This window comes from Sorex araneus, chromosome 3 (genome assembly GCF_027595985.1).
Source record: "Sorex araneus isolate mSorAra2 chromosome 3, mSorAra2.pri, whole genome shotgun sequence".
NCBI lineage: Eukaryota > Metazoa > Chordata > Mammalia > Eulipotyphla > Soricidae > Sorex > Sorex araneus.
In genome coordinates this window covers 215,881,808-215,901,585 of record NC_073304.1, presented here as the reverse complement: position 1 = coordinate 215,901,585, position 19,778 = coordinate 215,881,808, and the positions used below count along the sequence as shown (strand labels likewise).

At 44.8% G+C, this 19,778-nt stretch overlaps 1 protein-coding gene across 1 annotated transcript in view; it reads left to right on the top strand.

Annotated features, from left to right (window-relative positions):
• Positions 1-12,700, top strand: part of KPNB1 (karyopherin subunit beta 1) — a 35,392-nt gene extending 22,692 nt beyond the window's left edge. Inside the window, exons 13-22 of the mRNA XM_004608712.3 lie at positions 2,301-2,448; positions 3,058-3,129; positions 3,922-4,066; positions 5,381-5,463; positions 5,964-6,071; positions 6,644-6,787; positions 7,018-7,123; positions 8,215-8,329; positions 8,735-8,896; positions 9,627-12,700. Of these exons, the coding sequence (XP_004608769.1) occupies positions 2,301-2,448; positions 3,058-3,129; positions 3,922-4,066; positions 5,381-5,463; positions 5,964-6,071; positions 6,644-6,787; positions 7,018-7,123; positions 8,215-8,329; positions 8,735-8,896; position 9,627 (1,084 nt within the window). The 3' untranslated portion in view covers positions 9,628-12,700. The remainder of the gene's footprint in view (positions 1-2,300; positions 2,449-3,057; positions 3,130-3,921; positions 4,067-5,380; positions 5,464-5,963; positions 6,072-6,643; positions 6,788-7,017; positions 7,124-8,214; positions 8,330-8,734; positions 8,897-9,626) is intronic.
• The last annotated feature ends 7,078 nt before the right edge of the window (positions 12,701-19,778 follow it).

Genomic DNA, 19,778 nt, shown 5'->3' with positions numbered 1-19,778 from the left:
CACAGTGGGTAAGGTGTTTGCCTTGCACGCGGCAGACCCGGGTTCAATCCCCGGCATCCCATATGGTCTCCCCAGCACCGCCAGGAGTAACCTCTGAGCATCACTGGGTGCAACCCAAGAAGAAGAAAGAAAAAAAAATTAGGGATAGGCTGGAGTGCACTGCAGGTAGGGCATTTGCTTTGCATGCAGCCGATACAGGTTTGATTCCCAGCATCCCATATTGTTCCCCCCGAGTACCGCCAGCATCCCATATGGTCCCCCAAGCACCGCCAGGAGTAATTCCTGAGTGCAGGGCCAGGAGTAACCCCTGTGCATTGCCGGGTGTGACTGAAAAAGAAAAAGAATTAGGGACAGTCTTTAAATATTTTTAACTGTTTTGTAAGAGCTGGGACCAGAGTAATAGTACAGTGGGCAGGGCATTTGCCTTGCATGAGGCTGACCTGGGTTCCATCCCCTGTATCCCATATGGTCCCCTGAGGTTGCCAGGAATGACCCCTGAACACCTCCAGGTGTGGCCCAGAATTAAGTTTTGTGGGAGCTGTACCAAAATCCATGTTCAACAGAAACATTTAGGAAGCATAGATTAATTTTGTCTCTATTTAAGAATGTATGTAACTGTATCCCAGATGGGATAGTACTGCCCCTCTGGGTGGGCGCATTAGAATATTAGGAAGCACTTTAAAGTGAAAGAACGTAGTTTGTTTTGGTTTGGTTTTTTGTTTTTGTTTTTTTACTTTTTGGGTCATACCTGGCGATGCACAGGGGTTGTTCCTGGCTCTGCACTCAGGAATTACTCCTGGCGGTGCTTGAGGGACCGTATGGGATGCTGGGACTCAAACCCAGTTCAACTGTGTGCAAGGCAAACGCTCTACCTACTGTGCTATTGCTCCAACCTCCAAGAAGGTAGAGTTTTGCAGGGCACACTGAGACCCATTTTTTTTTTTTCTTTTTGGGTCACACCCGGCGATGCACAGGGGTCACTCCTGGCTCTGCACTCAGGAATTACCCCTGGCGGTGCTCAGGGGACCATATGGGATGCTGGGATTCGAACCCGGGTCGGCTGCGTGCAAGGCAAACGCCCTACCCGCTGTGCTATCGCTCCAGCCCCAAGACCCATTTTTATTTGTTTCTTTTTTTATGAAAAGGGATAGACCAAATAAATTTGGGAATTTCTGGTATATAATGATATCTTTCATAGATAAATGGAGAAAGTTGAGATACTTTTTTTTAGGTCAGGTTGGGGGACAGATTAGCACACCTGGCAGTGGTCACAGGATTAGTTACAAGCAAGCTAGGGGTGTGTGTATGTGTTTCTGCACTCAGGAATTACTCATGGTGGTACTTGGGGACCAAACAGGATGCCGGGTTTTGGATGGCCACACACAAGACCTAACATTCTACCTGCTGTACTATTTCTATGGTCCCTGATGAGGAAGCAAAGTTCTTACTGAGACTAATTTAGAAAGATGTGAAGGGAGAGATTGGGAGCCTGTGTGTATTCAAGAGAGAACACAGTCTTCTCCAGGGTGGAAGTAGGCAAGCAAAGAAGCATAAGCAAACGAGATACGTGTTCAAGGAAGAACAACAGGCTTAAAGAACAAGGTCTAATGCATTTTAAATATTTTTTTGGGGGGGGCGGGGATCACACCCGGCAATCACAGGGGTTACTCCTGGCTCTGCACTCAGGAATTACTCCTGGTGGTACTCAGGGGACCGTATAGGATGCTGGGAATCGAACCCAGGCTGACCAAATGCCAGACAAACGCCCTACCTGCTGTGCTATCATTCCAGCCCCTTAAATAAAATTTTCTAACTGATAATTTTGTTTTGTCATTGGGCTATACCCAGCAGTGATCATGGATTACTCCTGGCTGTGTTCAGTGGTCACTCACTCCTGAAAATGCTCAGAGGTTCAGTCTGTGCTCAGTTGTTCAAGCAATGACTGTACACTGTGTGTATGAGGAATGCTATTAACTGAGTGGTTGAAATTTTGGTTTCTGGTTCTATTGGGTCAAATTCATATCAAGTCCACAATCATTACTTTCTGGGTGAGGCAGGGTTTGTGTTGTGATACTTTTTCTGTCATTTCTTGGTGAGGCTATATATGGGCGGTGTGAGGAAGGTTTGGGCCAAGCCCAGCTTATTCCTGGCTCTGCTCAGGGATCACACCGTGCAGGGTTTGGGAGGGATCCTATGTGGTGCCAGGGATGCATGCCAAGCAAGTGACTTACCCACTATACTATTCTCTTTGGCCCTCAGTGAAGCTTTAAGGTAAGGTTTTTGCTATGTGTTTCTTATAGACCAGATGGACACCAGAACAATCTAAGAAGTTCTGCATATGAATCTTTGATGGAAATTGTAAAAAACAGTGCCAAGGATTGTTACCCTGCAGTTCAGAAAACTACTCTGGTCATCATGGAACGTCTGCAGCAGGTGCTTCAGATGGAGGTGAGAATTGGACCCAGCAACACCGGGCCTCCTGTATGCAAAACATGTGCACTCATCCTTGTAACTGTCTTTGTGGCTCCAAGATTGTTGCTTCCTTTTTGGTGTTTAAATTTATATTGTGCCAGAAAGATAAAGGCTTATGCAAAAATATTGCATATTCATGGCCAAGAGAATAACTGAGTGCTGCAGCACATTCCTGGCATGTGTGAGGCAGTGGGTTTGGTCCCCAGTATCATATGGTGCAACACACACACCACACACGCCACACGCACACACGAGTGCTGCAGCACATTTCTGGCATGTGTGAGGCAGTGGGTTTGGTCCCCAGTATCATGGTACACACACACACACACACACACACACACACACACACCCCTAGCACTTCAGGGGTTGGGGGTGGGGGTATCTTTTTGAAAATGGTTGCAGCTTAAAAATTGCGTTGCTGTCCACATTTTATATGTGCATTACACAATACACTGTACTTGCTTTTCTGTGTTAGCATTGGTAAAGATTATTTAAGGTTTTCATAAACCAAACCAAAATTAGAAGCATTGAAGAGCTTGGACTATTTCAGAATGTGCTCAGAGTATGACTTTATTCTCCTTGCAGTCACATATCCAGAGTACGTCAGATAGGATCCAGTTCAATGACCTTCAGTCTTTACTGTGTGCGACTCTTCAGGTATGATGGCGCCGTGGTACTTAACTCAGTGAAAACAGCCCACTTCTCAGGATAATAAGTTCACATATGCTCCAAACTTTGAAAATGATATAGATGATGCTGATAAGTCTGTTCTCAAAGAACTTGGTCAGTGACAGAATCCCATTTTCCTTTCTTGTCAAACTTTAAAATATATCTTCAGTCCCCTTAACTTTGACTTTGGGATCAGGGGGTTTGAGTCACCAGAAAGCGTAGGAATATTTTGTCTGCTTATCTCTTGCCCATTCCCAGTCAATGGATTAGTATGTAGGAAGGAATGCTTTTAATTTCATGAGTAAGAAATCTATTATGGCAAGGCATTTAAAGGTGAACTAATTTGTTGTCATTTCAGTAAGACTAACCTATTAAGGGTACTGATTGGAATTGGTCAGGCAAACTTTAATGAAATACAGAGAAATAACTATCAAGGTAAATAAATTGTGTTCTGGACCGGGCAATAGAAGGAATGGTAAAATATGTGTAGTGTTGCGTTTGCCTTACAGCAGTATTATTAAAGCTTCAAAGAGTAATGTTTATTTGGTTATTGCAAAGATTCTTGCCCCACCCCCCAAAAATTTTAATTGCTAGCTTAAAGGTGTTTTTTCTGTTTGGGATATGATTCCCCCTGGTGGAGCTCAGAGAGTCTGGGGGCTTATATGTTTCAGTGCTAGGGCCTGAAGATGCTGTGGTATGGGGCTTAGCAGTAGCACCAACGCTACTGCTGCTAAAATGATAAACTTGATTGGCAAATTTGAACTCTCATTCATTTCACAGAATGTCCTCCGGAAAGTGCAACATCAAGATGCTTTGCAGATCTCTGATGTGGTCATGGCCTCCCTGTTAAGGATGTTCCAGAGCACAGCTGGATCTGGGGGAGTGCAAGAGGATGCCCTAATGGCAGTCGGCACACTGGTGGAAGGTCAGTGGGTCAAAATTGGGCAGGGAATGTCTTTGGAAGGTTCTGAGTTGTGACATACAAAGTTAACGGCCTCACCTCAGCATACCCATGACCCTCCACCACTGTCTTGTTTTTCATGAAGAATTTTTTTTTTTCTTTTTTGAGTCACTCCTGGCGTTGCACAGGGGTTACTCCTGGCTCAGTGCTCAGGGAACCATATGGGATGCTGGGAATGAACCCAGGTTGGCCGCGTGCAAGGCAAACGCCCTACCTGCTGTGCTATTGCTCCAGCCCCCTCATGAAGAATTTTTTTTTCTTTTTGGGTCACACCTGGCGATGCACAGGGATTACTCCTGGCTCTACACTCAGGAATTACCCCTGGCCGTGCTCAGGGGACCATATGGGATGCTGGGAATGAACCCGGGTTGGCCACGTGCAAGGCAAACGCCCTACCCGCTGTGCTATCGCTCCAGCCCCTCATGAAGAAATTTTGACGGAAGAAAAGTATAGTCCTGTTTTCTCATGTATAGAAACCATTAATTCAAAGCTAACTTGAAAATAAGGGTACATTTTATATGTTTGCTCTGCCATTCTCCTTACAGTAAATGGGGGCCTGTTTGCAACCAGGGGAAGTTGTCTTTAGCATCTGTATCATGTATGTCAACTTCATTTTCTCACTGAAAATTTACTTGTTTTATTGAGATTCGACTTCATCACGGCTAGAGGAAGCAAGCAAAGGTTTTTATTTTCTTTCCTGATGCCTGGTACCTGCTGGGTTGGCTTTTAATGTTTTGGATTCAGGTTGGCACATCATAGTGCCCGGTGTGGGATGGAACGAAACAAATTCGATCTGATTAGCACATAGTGGGCTACCCAGCTGTTCTGGAAGCTTGCCTGCCACCCTGAGAACTCGGGGCTCATTGGGCCCTGGAGGAGCTGCTGGGTGTGAAGCTCAGGGTTTTTGTCCCACACATCTTTGTTGAGTCCTGCTGGGTTTGCCTTGGGATAGGGTTCTGAAGCTCAGTTCTGGAATGGGCATGTTAAAAATCAGATGAGGAGATGGCCAAGAGGCAGTATAGGTTCTCTTCAGCCAGTTCAGAATTAACCTTGGCATTTCTTGAGGGCCACTTGCTTTTCAGCCAGAGTACAAGTACACTCTGGAGATTTTAGCATTTTCTCTGGAGCTCAAGAGTTATATCCTCTGAGTTGTTATAAACTTGACTCTTTTGAGCTGTAATTCTCACTTCACTCTATCTGCTGACTAAAGTGAATACATTTTGGGGAAACAGGGATGATTGTATGATACCCTAACGGTTCTAATTTTTTCCTTTATAGTGTTGGGTGGTGAATTCCTAAAATACATGGAGGCCTTTAAGCCCTTCCTAGGCATTGGATTGAAAAATTATGCTGAGTATCAGGTAGGCTATGCTTTTCAAAATACTTCTACATTCTCATTTCTACTTTCTACTCATTATGTTCAGAGTTGGGTTCTGATAGCCCAGGTAGTTTATTCTCTGTGTTGTCCCAAGTATTGAGCTATTTTATTTCTTGCCATGAGTGTCTGAATTAGAGGTAGAGGAAAGCTAGAGCAGTAGATAAGAGTATCTTAGGAGCTGAGCTTTTTAAAGCTGCCTCTGCTGCCTCCTCTGGATCATTCATCCCAAAGTATCTTTTAGTACTCAGGTAGTCCTGTTTCTCTTCCATGTTGGCTACCAACATGAACCTGCTAAGAAAGGGACAATATATTGCCATTGACTATAGGCCCAAATGATAGAGGAAGGTAGCCAAGTGAAAATGTGGACGTATAGGGGTTAAGGCATACACATGATCAGCTCCTGTTTGATAGCTGCCAACTATACAATAAAGGTCCGAATGTAGCTTTTTCTGCTTGTAAGAACATTTCCTTGGTTCTTCACAGGTGTGTTTGGCAGCTGTCGGCTTAGTGGGAGACTTATGCCGTGCCCTGCAATCCAATATCTTACCTTTCTGTGATGAGGTGATGCAGCTGCTGCTGGAGAATCTAGGGGTGAGTGTTTATATGCACATCTTATTTACCAGCGTTTGAAGATACTGGAAAATTAGTTACAAGCATCAAGCTCTGACAGGAAGTTGTTACAGTCCCAGAATACTGGTTACAGGTTTGTGAAGAAGGAAATTGTTCATTTTCCCACAGCAATTGTAAAACGACAGGAATGTATGTCCAGTTCATGGAACTGGTGGGAGGAGGGGACAGCAGCAAGACTTTTCCCTGGCCGCCTCACCACCCCCATCTGTGATCCCTCTAGTTAGAGATGATGACTGTTTTGTTTTGCTTTTTAATGTTGTTGTTGTTTTTTTTTTTTTAATGATCACTGTGAGGTACAGTTACAGGCTTACAAACTTATGTGCTTATGTTTCAGTCATACAGTGGTCGAGGACCCATCCCACCAGTGCCCATTCACCACCAATGTTCCCAGTACCCCTCCCAGGCAACTGTTTATTTTTTATGCTCATAAATTCTCTGTGTAGCCTACTAGTAGTTGCTTATCTTGTAAAGAATCTTTTATCTTTGGGCAGAACAAATTTTTGTTTTAATTTGCTTTTCCCTTGCCTTGTCAGAATGAGAATGTCCACAGGTCTGTGAAGCCCCAGATTCTGTCAGTATTTGGTGATATTGCTCTTGCAATTGGTGGAGAGTTTAAAAAATACCTAGAGGTTGTATTGAATACCCTGCAGCAGGCTTCCCAAGCCCAGGTGGACAAGGTAAGCTTAAAGTACTTAGAGCAGGGAGTATAGTTTTCTTCGGTTAAATCGGTGTTCGGTGATCAGGGTGGGGGATGGCCTCTAGTACAATTAATGGGGGTGGGATTGGGTAATATTTTTCTGGAAAGCGGGTAATAGTAAATTTGGGGACCTCTGAATTAGAGAAACAGAACTTGAGAAAAAAATTAAACATGTTCAGTTGGTGACGTTGTGTTCTTTGTCTCTTTCAGTCAGATTATGACATGGTGGATTATCTGAATGAGCTAAGGGAAGGGTGCTTGGAAGCCTATACTGGAATCGTTCAGGGATTGAAGGGAGACCAGGAGAACGTACACCGTTGAGTATTCATGCCCCATTCGCTTAACCCATTGTGCACTTGACCAGTTGTGCCGTGTCTTCATTCTGTAGCTTGCTGGTTACTGGAAGGGGAGGAAAAACTATTCTAATGAACTATTCTCCTGGGTTTTTTTCTCACATCATTGGGTCGAGAGACACACCTGGCAGCACTGGGGGGATTTAAACTTGACCTTCCACGTGCACTCAGCTTGTTGGGCTATCCGCCAGCCCTCTTCTCTTTCCCTCTTGAGCATTGCAAAGATTGGTGGGATCTAGCAAGGCTGTTGGGAAAAGCTACCGTAGAAATACTGGATTTTTTTTTTTTTTGCTTGTTTGGGGTTTTTTGTTTTTGTTTTTGTGACCATGAATGAGAGCCACATACTACCACCCACCCCCAGCAATACCCCAGAGCAACTGAATTGAAAGATAGGGGAAGAATATTTGTCTCTTGTGTTACTTGAAGAATGGTATCTTGACCTGAGGAAGAATAAACGTGCCTTTTTTTTTTTAATGCTTTTTTTTTTTTCCTTTTTGAGTCACAACCAGTGATGCTCAGGGGTAACTTGTGCCTCTACACTCAGGAATTACTCCTGGCAGTGCTCGGGGACCATATGGGATGCCAGGGATTGAACCCAGGTTGGCCGCATGCAAGGCAAACGCCCTACCTGTACTATCACTCCAGCGTTAAATGTGTAGTATTTAACTCGGACCAGTTTTTCAAGCTGAATCCACCTGATAGAACTAGAACATTTAGATTTCTGTTTTTTAATTTTTTAACTGAACTAGAGACAACATTACAAAACTGTTCATGATTGAGTTTCAGTCATACAATGTTCTAACACCCATCACTTCACCAGTATACATTTCCCACCACCAGTGTCCCCAGTTTCCTTTCCACCTCCCCACCCCCACTCTCACCCCACCCGCCTCTATGGCAGATACTTTTCCTCCACCCCTGCTTTCCCTCCTCCTCCATCTCTCCCCCATCTTTTGGGCATTATGGTTTGCAGTACAGGTACTATTTAGAATTTTTGAAATAGTGTAATCATACCAAATGTGCTATTGTTCACTCCGCTTTCCTCTCTTTACAGCGGATGTGATGCTGGTACAACCCAGAGTAGAATTTATTCTTTCTTTCATTGACCACATTGCTGGAGATGAGGATCATACAGATGGAGTAGTAGCCTGTGCTGCAGGATTAATAGGGTAAGTTATATACGCTGCTTCTAATAGGTGACTGGCACTGATGGAAAATGAGAAAATATGTAGTCAAGAATTTGTGAGTAGGGGCTGGAGAGAGAGTTTAAAAGATGGCTTTGCATGTGGCAGACCCAGGTTCAATGCCTGATGCCCTATATGGTTTCCTGAACACCACCAGGTATGGGCAAACCCCACCTCCCCGCTTAAAAAAGGGAATTTGAGACTAGCCTGGATGGCAGTATTTCATGCTTTGGCACAGAGACGATTTCATTCTTGAATAGAATCCTGTATCTAAAGTTTCAGAAATGAAAATTTCTACTAGGTGTAAGAAGTTGGTGAATATTAGGAACCCCAGAGAATGCTGGTTTGAAAGCCCAGGAACTTACATTTTGGTATGCTTATTTTGCACAGGGACTTATGTACAGCATTCGGGAAGGATGTACTGAAATTAGTAGAAGCTAGGCCAATGATCCATGAACTGTTAACTGAAGGACGGAGATCGAAGACTAACAAAGCAAAAACCCTTGCTACATGGGCAACAAAAGAACTGAGGAAACTGAAGAATCAAGCTTGGTAAGAGCTTGTTCCACTCCCTCTTTCTGTTTTCTTGGGAAAAGAGGTGCTTTTTCTTTAGCCTTTTCACACAACAGTTGCCTTTCTCTTTGTTGTTTTATTTTGTGTTCTCATAGAAAAGCTGATTTAGGCCTTTGTCCCTCAGTCTTGTGCATGTGGAAGGGTTGTACAACCTTAATCTTCCTTAAACCAAAGACTTGATTACTTTCGGTGATGAACAGAACTTATATAACTAGAATTCACTGAATCCGCAAGTCATTTTGGACCCTAATAAAGTCATCAATTTCCCCATAATTTCCCCATAATTCTCTTTCCTATGCTATTTTCTTTTTTGCTGTTTTCCCCCCTTTTATTGCTGTGCTTTTTTTTTTTTTTTTGGTCGGGGGCTGGGGGGGTGCCGAGCAGGGTGAGCAGAGGATTCGGGGCCTTGCCCCAGTGGTAGTCAGGGGCTACTACTCCCGGTGCTTCATAGCATGTGGTACCAGATAGAAAATTTAGGTCCCATAGTGAGTGAAGTGCTCTTCTGCTGAACCACATCCCTGGCCCCGAACTCCTTTGAAATGTATAGTTTCATTTTCCTCCCACATGTTCGGTTTTTACTCCACAGATCTCAATAAAATTGGCTATTTTTGAGTTTTTATCTTTTTAGTTTCTTTTCTACCCTCTGGTATAGATACTGCTGATCAGGTAGATGGCACCAAAAATTGACCTTTTTTCCATCTGTTTTTAGATCCGTTACCATTGGGATGATAACCTGAGACCCCCACTGGAAATCTCCAATCTTTTGAAAAACCCGGAAGTGAGGAGTGTGCACGGATGCTGAATGTTTGGGAATGAGAGGATGAGTGAGTGAGGCTTGAAAATACACCACATTGAAAATCCTGCCACAGCAGCAGCCGCAGCCGCCAACAGCAGCGCTGTTAGTGAGCTAAGTAAGCACTGACTTCGTAGAATCCATAACATCAGCCATCTCGGAAAAGAGAAACGCAGTGGATTGACATGCTAAAAAACAAAGAGCGCTCTCTTCCCAGGAGAGGCTAGAACTAGCTTTTTCTGTCCTTTGGCTGGTGCTGAGTGGAATGACTGGTTTGGGAAGGAGGAAGGGACGGGGTTCAGCTGTGGTGCTTTGTTGAAAAAGGCAGCCTGGCCTTTGCTACTGATAGAAAGATGGGAGCCTGGGTCTCCAGCCCACCTTTGGTGTACCTTTGCCGCACGGTACTGTCTGCGTGCCGTCAAAAGGAGGGGGAGGGCTTCTCTACAGTCTGAGAATGAGTGTGTGTACGAGTGAGGCGGTATCCACATTCTCAACTTCAAGTCATTTGCAGTTTCTTTTTCCCAGAAAAAAAAGGGGTTAGACGTTGCATTTCATAAAACTAACTGAAGTTCTGTCTACTGATGCAGCACAAGAGATGTATAAAAAAAAAAAAAAAGGAAAGACGCTCTTTAGGGTTTGTTTTTTTGTTTTTTGTTTTTTAATCTTCTAGGGAAAACACTGACGAATGGCCAGAGCTTCCATTCTGATCTTTTCATCAAGGCGCCTTTCCTAAAAACATGGTTCAACTGTGAATGTAGAAGTGGGGGGAGGGGGGAGAAAAAGAAAACTCTGGAGTTAGAGGATGTAGAAGAAAAATCAAATTGTTGCAAATAAAGAATGCAGACTTCAAAACAAAAAAGCCACAACCCAAACATACCAAAAATTTAAATGCTCAGAATTGGCAGCACAAAAGCAAGCAAAGTTCTCTCTTAACCTGTATTGTGGCAGTCCGAATGCCCCCAGAAAATTGTGCCAAAGAGTTTAGGAAACAATATACAATAAAAGTAAAACACACACACACACACACACACATACACAAACAGCAAACTTCAGGTAACTTTTGGATTGCAAACGAGGATAAATTTAATGTTCAAAAAATCTGATAAAATAACCATTTGGAAACTGCTTGGCCTTCTGTTCTCTTTTATTTGATTGACTGCAATGCATTGGTCTCTTGCTGCACTTCAAAACCGACTAACAACAAAATAAAAGAAAACAAATATATAATTAAAGTGCATATGTGTGTGTGTATATGTATGTGAATATATATGCACACACACTAGAACTCTTGTGATTAAAATGGCACTTGATAAAAATGGTTATATTTTTCCACTGAAGTTGATTAATAAAATGGTGTCAAACATTCCCCTGGTCACACACTTTAATATTTTTAAGTGTGATGTGCCATGATTACCACAAATCAGACTTAATCATTTTCCTTTTTACAAGGGAACAGGGCACCCTGAATTTTGGTTTTAGGATCTCTCAGCAATAAGGGATTTTGGTGAACTTTGATTTCCCCTTTTGGTTTTGCAGTTACTAGGGATTTTCACTGGCGTTTTGAACATACTGCTTCCAAAAATGAATTGCTTCCTGGAATGGGGAGGAATATAGAATGAGACCTGCAATTTAAATTCCCACTTTTCCATCTTACCAAAACACAAGCTTACTTTTTTTTTTTCTTTCCCCTTTCCCCTCCCTGTCTATGCCTTCCATTCATACGTAGGATTGGCTTGGTTTGGGCCATCCATTATGGCAGCATCCCTAAATAGCTCTTGTACAGGGTATCAGATATTGTGCCTTTTGGTGCCAGGTTCAAAGTCAAGTGCCGATCTATGAACCAGTGTACAAAAAAAAAAAAAAAATCCAGGTGTTTGAAGGAGAGACGCTCCATTGTGAATAAATAGCTTGAACCAGCTCCTAAGCCCTATTAAGAGGCCTGGCCTTCTAATGCCTTGTTTGATTTTAGTTATTTCTTGAGGATAACATATACTAACCATTCCTGGTAGGTAGGGATTGGTCAGGGCTTAAGGAAGGGGCAGGAATATTGGGGAGGGAAAAAAAAAATCTAGATCATTCTTCAGTGCTACCCATTTCTGTCCTGTGTGGGCTGCTTAGCTAGACAGCAGGAGAATAAAGTACACCAAGAACCATAACGAAAACAAAACCTTCCGTGTGTTTTGTCATGTTTTGTTCCAGGGAAGCAGTTGACAAGTGCTGTTATTAATGCTTTCTCCCGGATCCATCTAGCGATGGAGGGGAGGAAAGTGGGCTGGTTGGATTGTGTCTTGGTGCCTCGCAGTTAACTCTGCACTGGTTATGCATTTAATCCTCTTTTCTAGTTACCTTGGGCTACTGGGTCTTCCATAGTCTAGGTATTCGTCCTTAATTGATTGTACCACCTAAGGCAACTGGATGCAGAATGCATTCTGTCCTTTCATCGTCTGGGCCTTCCCCACCCTAGTCTTGGCACATTCCTACAAGAATGTAGTTACCGTCTGCTTGGGAAGATGTCAGTGCAAATGTGAAGAAAGTGGGCATCAGACTAGACTTTGGTTTGCCACAAGTGGCAGCTGCCTGTATTGATTTCAACTACATCTATTAATTTGCTTTTCATTTTTCTCATCTCCCCTATGTTGAAATGTTGAATATTGGCTGTCAGAGGCAACTGTAATATTGCCTTAGGGACTTGCAGAGAAAGGGGAATTGCTCAGTGTCGAGTTTTCACTCTTAGAACCAAGTAATCTAGTCACTATTTAAAAAGTATGTTAGTTCAACTTTAAGAAAAATCCAAATTCCATCAGCTTTTGATAGCATCTTGGTTTTTGAAACAATTTCAGTCTGTAATTGGCATTCAGAATGCCCTTGGCATGCCAGTCTGTGATGGCATTAAAGACCTGTTAAAAAACACTTGAGCCCAACTTTATTAACCAAAACTGATACCGCCACCTTTATCTTCTAAATAAAGTCCGCTTTATTTTTATTTTCAACATTTTGCCGCTTCATTCTTGGTTCCAGATGTTGCCTCCTCGGAGGTGAGATGAATGGTTGAAAGACACTGCAGTGTGTGGTGGTGACAGATGTGTGTGTGAGTCGGGGAGGAAAAGGACACCTCTTAAAAGGGGGGACTTGATACAGTGTGATGGGGAAAACATCTCCTGGAACAAGGCAGAGAGAAGGCAGGGTTAGGATTCCTGGTGGGAAGCAGGTCTGATCATTTAATGACTTGTTCGAAGGTTGTTTTTTTTTAACTTGTTTGCAGTGTGTGTTTAATTTCTACTTTGATTTTTTTTTTTTCCCTCTCCCCGGAACTTGTAGAGGAAAGAACACTATGGGATTTAAGAAACTGGATCCTTTCCTTCATCCTGCTGCTTAATCAGTGTAGTGGTGCCTGCAGGCTACTTTATTAAAGCAGGAACTTAGTATATGTTGGGCAAGTAAAATGAGGGCTGACTTAATTTTCATACCTTAACCTCTATGTGGCCTTTCACCTTTTCTGATTGCACACCTGTCAAATTTTTGATCATGCAAACCCCTTGTATTGATAAATTATATACTTGTTCTACTGTGCCCATATATTATGTAATTATAAGACACAAATAGATATTAAAAAGCAATTATATGAAAAACATATAAATAGAAGTTCTAATATTTTATTTCTGTGCCCAATTTCAGAGATTACTGGGTTATGTAGGGTAACTTGTTCTTTTTAAGACGCAGTAAATCCTGAGCAGTGACGTTCAACCAAGAACATTCTCCATTGAAGGTGCTTTCAGAGGAAAGAAAAAGCAGTACATTTAGTGGGAGGGGAAAGATGATTTCAGCGTTCTCAGGTAGCTTTCCTCTTTTTCCCGGATGTGTCCCACCTAACGAAAGGTTATAGCTGCTCATAGTTTCTTCAAGGGTTACTGGCCTATCCTTCTATAATGAAAAGTCGAGTTTGTCTTGTGCCAGGGATTGAACCCACTTGGAGGGAAGTGTCTCTGCTTCCATGTCTCTACTTCCAACTCTGAGACAAACTTACACAGGTTATGTATGATTTTTACAATCGATAGTCACTCTTCCTGCTTTGTTGAAAGGAAGGGGAACAAAAAGTTGATTTAACAGACCAAGGTCAAAAATCTCACCTTTTTTCCCGCCTGTTTGTCCTAGATAGGGGCTGTGAGCATCTTGGCAGTGTAAAGTGAGGGTCCATGTAAACTGTACGCCTCCCATTTCCTTCATAGTACTTTCTAGAAATGTACTTGAAATTTCATTATGATGTTGCAGTGACATTGGCTGGCTGATTTACTGCTCTGTTCCAGCCTTAGTAGCACCTGACATAGACCTTAGGTAAACAGTTGAACTAATGATATGTCAGTGCAGTTTAGGGAGTTCTTTATTTTTTTATGGTGCTGTGGATTGAGAGAGTCCAGCATGTACTTTACAAGCTGTACCCATAGCAGGGGAGCTGTTTTTTTCAGGGAGGGGGTTGGGATGGACACAGAGAAATGGGTATTTTGGCTTTTTGAGTTACAGCCAGCAATTCTCGGGTTAGTCCTGGCTCTGCACTCAGGAATCACTCCTAGTGGTGCTCAAGAGGACCATATGGGATGCCAAAGATGGGACCCAGGTCAGCCACATGCAAGGCAGATGCTCTCCACCGGCCCCAGGAGGAGTTTGGCTATGATACCCCTTCCTCAGCCCTTGAACGCCAGGGTGTTCAGAAAGCCAGACCAGATGGGCAGCCAGACTGGGACGCTAAGCTTTTCTGCTGGATCCCTGGGCCAGCCTCTTCATTGTGGGTAATTTAGAGGGATGGAAACAGAATTAGTCAACAGGGGCCGGAGAGTGTACAGCAGGTGAGGTGTTTGCCTTACACAATGGTGACCCAGGTTCACTCTCCAGCACCACGTGGGCTCCCTTGAGCACTGCTAGGAGTAAGCCTTGAGCACTGCGAGGTAGGGCCCATAAATAGAATTAGGCAATAGGTTCTATATATGATCCCCGTTTTATGCGCTTAGCATATGTCAGTCTTGTAATAAGCATCTTGTAGAGTAATAAAAGTCCCCATCAGCCCTGTTTTTAGGTTTGGAACCCTGCCCAAGTCAGGCCTGTCAGTAAGCTCCGCAGATTCCACAAACCGCCTTCCCAGGCAGTTGCTTGCTCCGTGTAGGCAAGAAACCTTGGCCCCACAGAACTCAAAACAATGAGAACTCTGGATGAAGAGTTTGCCGTGAGCAACCCATTTTGTCTCTACAACGAAATCTGTTCTCCTTTTGGCAACTGTCAATTTAAGCATACGTAATATTTTCACGAAGTCAACTTTCACTCTAAATTAGAACCTTGGGGTCAACTGGATACTCAGGTACTACTCCCAGCTCTAAGGGAACACGTGTCAGATGAATACTGCCTACTGCAAAAAAAAAAAAAAAAAGCCATCTCCAGCACCAAACTGAAATCTGGGGAACCAAGCAGAGGGTGGGGAGGACCCCCATAGTTGGAAAGGCCAGAGTTGCTGAGTAGACGCTGCATTTGAGTTACCCCAGCACCTTCATCTGAACTGGGGCCGTGTGTGGACAGGAGGCCCTTGAAGCCTGAGGTGGCTCCTCTAATCTCTCCGTGCGACATCTTTGTCTTGAGAAGAACCCAGTGCTCTAGGTACTCTGCCTGAATCCTGATGCATGCAGAGGGTCAGCCTGTCACTATCCTGGGGGAAAAGGGAATGAAGAAATGGCTTTATGAATAAGCTCTTCATGGCAATGAGCAATGCTGCTATTTTCTGAACACTGCCCTTCGGAATATTTCAGTTATGACCCTGAGCAAATTCCTCCTTTTTTTTTTTTTTTTTTGCCTTTTGGGTCATACCCAGCAATACACAGGGATTACTCCTGGCTCTGCATTCAGGAATTACCCCTGGTGGTGCTTGGGACCATGTGGGATGCTGGGAATCGAACCTGGGTCGGCCGTGTGCAAGGCAAATGCCCTACTCTGTACTATTGCTCCAGCCCCAATTCCTCCATTTTTTTGATCCTTAGGTTCCTCATCTTCAGGGATGGCAATGAAGCTTGCTGCACACCAAGTTAGCACGGGTTTTTACACATGCATTGCTTAATTGATGGGGAAGTTGTTAAGTGCCAGGCACTGTTTAGAGTACTAGGAGTGTGTCGGTGGGTGAAGCAAATTGCCCTGTGGCACTCACTTTCTAATGAGTAATATACATGGTAAGTATTCAGGATTTCAATATTATTTTTTAGCTTCTGTCTGGGAAATAACAAAAATGAACATGATTATGTAGAACATAAAGGCACAAATAATTAAGATGAAAGAAACTTTCCACCTACACCTAATTTGATTAGAGCACGTATGTGCATTAGCTGAAGAACCCATCACTGCCCACATCTAATCCACAGAAACCAGGAGCTGCTGGTGGAGCTCCAGGATTGGTTCCTCAGCGAACCCTGATGTCAGGTCTGGGAATGGAGAGCTGGGGTGACACCCAGATCCCCCAGTGTCGTGTCAGATCAATTTTCCTGCTCGCTTCTATTTGAGTCATCTGGGGTTTATTTTGATTCACTCTCTTTGCTGACTGCTAATGCCACCTCCTACTCTTTTCATGCAAGACTGGGCCAGGAAAGACAACGGTCTCCAGAGCAGGAGTCCTGGGAACAGTCTCCCCCGATGGTTTCCAAGGAGAAGACGCGGGGCGCCCAGGGGTGCTGCTTTTCCCTTACCTGTTCCCACGGCAGCCTTGACACCTTGTAGAAATGTTTCACAGCGCCTGCCTGCCTGACAGGCTGGCTGCCACCTTCCCTCTCTCCTCCCGGCTTGGCTCCTGCCTCATTTCCCTTTTCACCAGTCCCTTGGTTTTACCTTTTTCTCTGTCACAATGAGCCCTGAGAAAATGATTTCTTAGAAGAAATGTCCATCAATCTCCTGCTGGCTCAGATAAGGAAACAGGTGCAGAGAAGTGAAGTAATGAATGCAGAGTCACACGGCTTCACAAGTCATTCAGTAAGAACACTCAGGGCCCGAGAGAGCTCAGTAGGCTGGAGCACATGTTCTGCATGCAGGAAGCCCGGGAGTTTGTTCCCCAAGCACCAAGCCAGGAGTAGCTCCTGAGCACCGCTGGGTGTGGCCCCAAAACAAGTCCATAGACTAGTGAGGCTCATAGAGCATGTACTCCAGAGGTCTGAAGCCCCCAGTTTGATCTCCAGCACCACAACACGAAACCACTCTTAACCTTAGAGAATTAGCTTGGGGGGCTGGAGCAATAGCAAAGCAGGTAGGGCGTTTGCCTTGCATGCGGTTGACCCGGGTTCAATTCCCAGTATCCCATATGGTCCTCCAAGCAACGCCAGGAGTAATCCCTGCATCGCTGAGTGTGACCCAAAAAAAGCAAAAAAAAAAAAAATAGCTTGGGGCTGGAATGATAGTACAGTGCAACGAAGGGCGTTTGCCTTGAATGCAACTAACTGAATGCAATTAAGTGCGGTTGATTGAATTAAATGAATGGCTAATTGAATGCAGTTCAATCCTCGGCATCCCATATAGTTCCCCGAGCACCACCAGGAGTGATTCCTGAGTGCAGAGCCAGGAGTAACCCCTGAGTATCACTGGGTGTGACCCAAAAAGCCAAAACAAAACAAAAACGAATTAGCTTGGATGGGAGCAATAGTACAGCTGTAAGGTGCTTGTCTTGCACATGGCCAACCTGGGTTCAACCCTCGGCTCCACATATGGCCCTTCAAGCTATGCCAGGATTGATCCCGAAGCACAAAGCCAGGAGTAAGCTCTGAGCACTGCTGGCAGTGGCCCCCCCAATTCTCCCTGCCCAAATCTCTTAGGCTAACTCTCTTTAGAGATGGCTCAGTGGCAAAAAAAAAAAAAAAAGAAAGTGCCTGCCTTATAAGCATGAGGTCACTAGTTCAAACCCAGTGCCACCGCAGTGCTGAGCACGGCCCCAGATGCTCTGCTGTTTGCAACTACCAGTGCCCGCAACCAAGCGCGATCTCCAGAGCTCGCAGCCAGTCATGCGTGTGAGCAATGCAACCAGAGTGGGCAAGGACAGCGGCCGAGAGTGTGGTGCCAGCAATCGGGGGTGAGAACCACAGCAATCCCAGCCGGTACTACAACCACAGCTCAATGGGGGCAACCGCCAGCAAGCATAGGTTCAAGCACGCAGCTTTAAAGGTGTGATCCCGGGCAGCACCACGCCAAGCATGTGTGCGACACCCAGTCGCTGCAGAGACAAACGAAGGGAAGGGAAAGGGGGGAAGGTTTACCTTGCACATCACCTCATCACACAGCCCTCCTCTTTCGATCAAAGCCCTGGCCGGAGAGACAGCACTGGAGTTAAGGTACTGGCCTTGCATGTGGCCGATCCAGGTTAAATCCCCAGCACTGCTCGGTCCCCCACGCCGCACAGGGATCAAGCCCCAACAATAGCTCCCAAGCTCCCAATCTCCCTCAAAACCCAATTCCTCTCTATTGCTGCTACTTTTTTTCTTCTTTTTTGGTCAGACCCGCAATGCACAGGGGTTACTCCTGGCTCTGCACTCAGGAATTACCCCCCTGGTGGTGCTCAGGGGGCCATATGGGATGCTGGGAATCGAACCCGGGTCGGCCGCGTGCAACGCAAATGCCCTACCTGCTGTGCTATTGCTCCAGCCCTATAGCTGCTACTTTTATTTATTTATTTATTTATTGCTTTTTGGGTCACACCTGGCGATGCACAGGGGTTACTCCTGGCTTTGCACTCAGGAATTACCCCTGGCCATGCTCAGGGGACCATATGGGATGCTGGGATTTGAACCCGGGTCGGCAGTGTGCAAGGCAAACGCCCTACCTGCTGTGCTATCTCTCCAGCCCCTAGCTGCTGCTACTTTTAAATGTGACTTTTATTTGATTATTTTGAGGGTTTTTAGGTGTGTGTGGGGGTGGGTAAGGGAATTGGGCCACACCCAGCAGTGCTCAGGAGGGGCTGGGGGGCTCCATATATGTGGTATCCAGGATCAAGCTAGGATCTGCTTATATGCTGGGCATGCCCTTGTACTCTGTCTCTGCACACTGATTATTTTAAATTTATTTTTGCTTTGTTTTTTTTTTGGGGGGTCACACTTGATGTTTAAGGCTACTACTCCTACTCCTGGCTTTGTGCTCAGTGACAGGGTTGCACTTTTGAAAATTTTTTTAGCTGTGGATGGAGTTCGCTGAAGGTGAAATGTCACTTTGGAAGGCTTGTAAACTTGACCTTGGTGCTCCTGAGGTGGTCTGTACTCCATTAGCTGTGCACAGGGCCAATAAGCTTAGTTTTAGTTGAGACACACAGTTACAATGACGATATTGTAGGGGGGAAGGAGGGGGGGTGTGTCATTGCTCATACACTTGCTCCCCAGAGGTTGCACTTCCTGGCTCTGATGCTTGCACATCCTTTTAGTTCCTCATGACGGCTGGCAGGGTTGCACCTGTTTTTGCTTACACCTGGCTGCAGTGCGGCTGGAAATCGTGGTGTCTGGGATCGAAGACAGCAGCTGCCAGCATTGTGCTTGGTGCATTTGGGACACTGGGGATTTGAACGCTCAATGCCTGGCCACGTGTTTCAAGGCAGCTCTCTGAGCCACTGCTTTTCCCCAGGCCCCTTTGCTCCTTTATTTTGTCTGACTCATCTAATAGAATGTAAACTCCATGAGGGCATGAGACAGAGCTGCCTTGCAGACACACGCTCATTGTGTATTCTCAGTATTTAGCACAAAATGGGGGTTTGAGAAATCTTCACTGTTTCAAAAAAGGAAAGAAAAAGAAAAGAGAAGAAGAAAAAGAAATCTTTGCTGAATAAATGTAAAGAGCAGTTCCCGGCAAGTCGCCTGGGGATAGTTGTTCTCAGAACAACAGAACCAGAGTCCAGGGGATGTGATCAGGTTCAGATCTGACAAGGGTAGCATAAGTGGGGGGCTGGGGGAGTGGATACCTAAACCACCAATCACGGAGAAACCAGGATATGTCTGGGCGACACCCTGAGTCAGGCCTGTTCTCTGCAGGGGCTGACAGCCCATGCCTCCGTCTCGGAGTCCCTTAGTACTCTAAGGC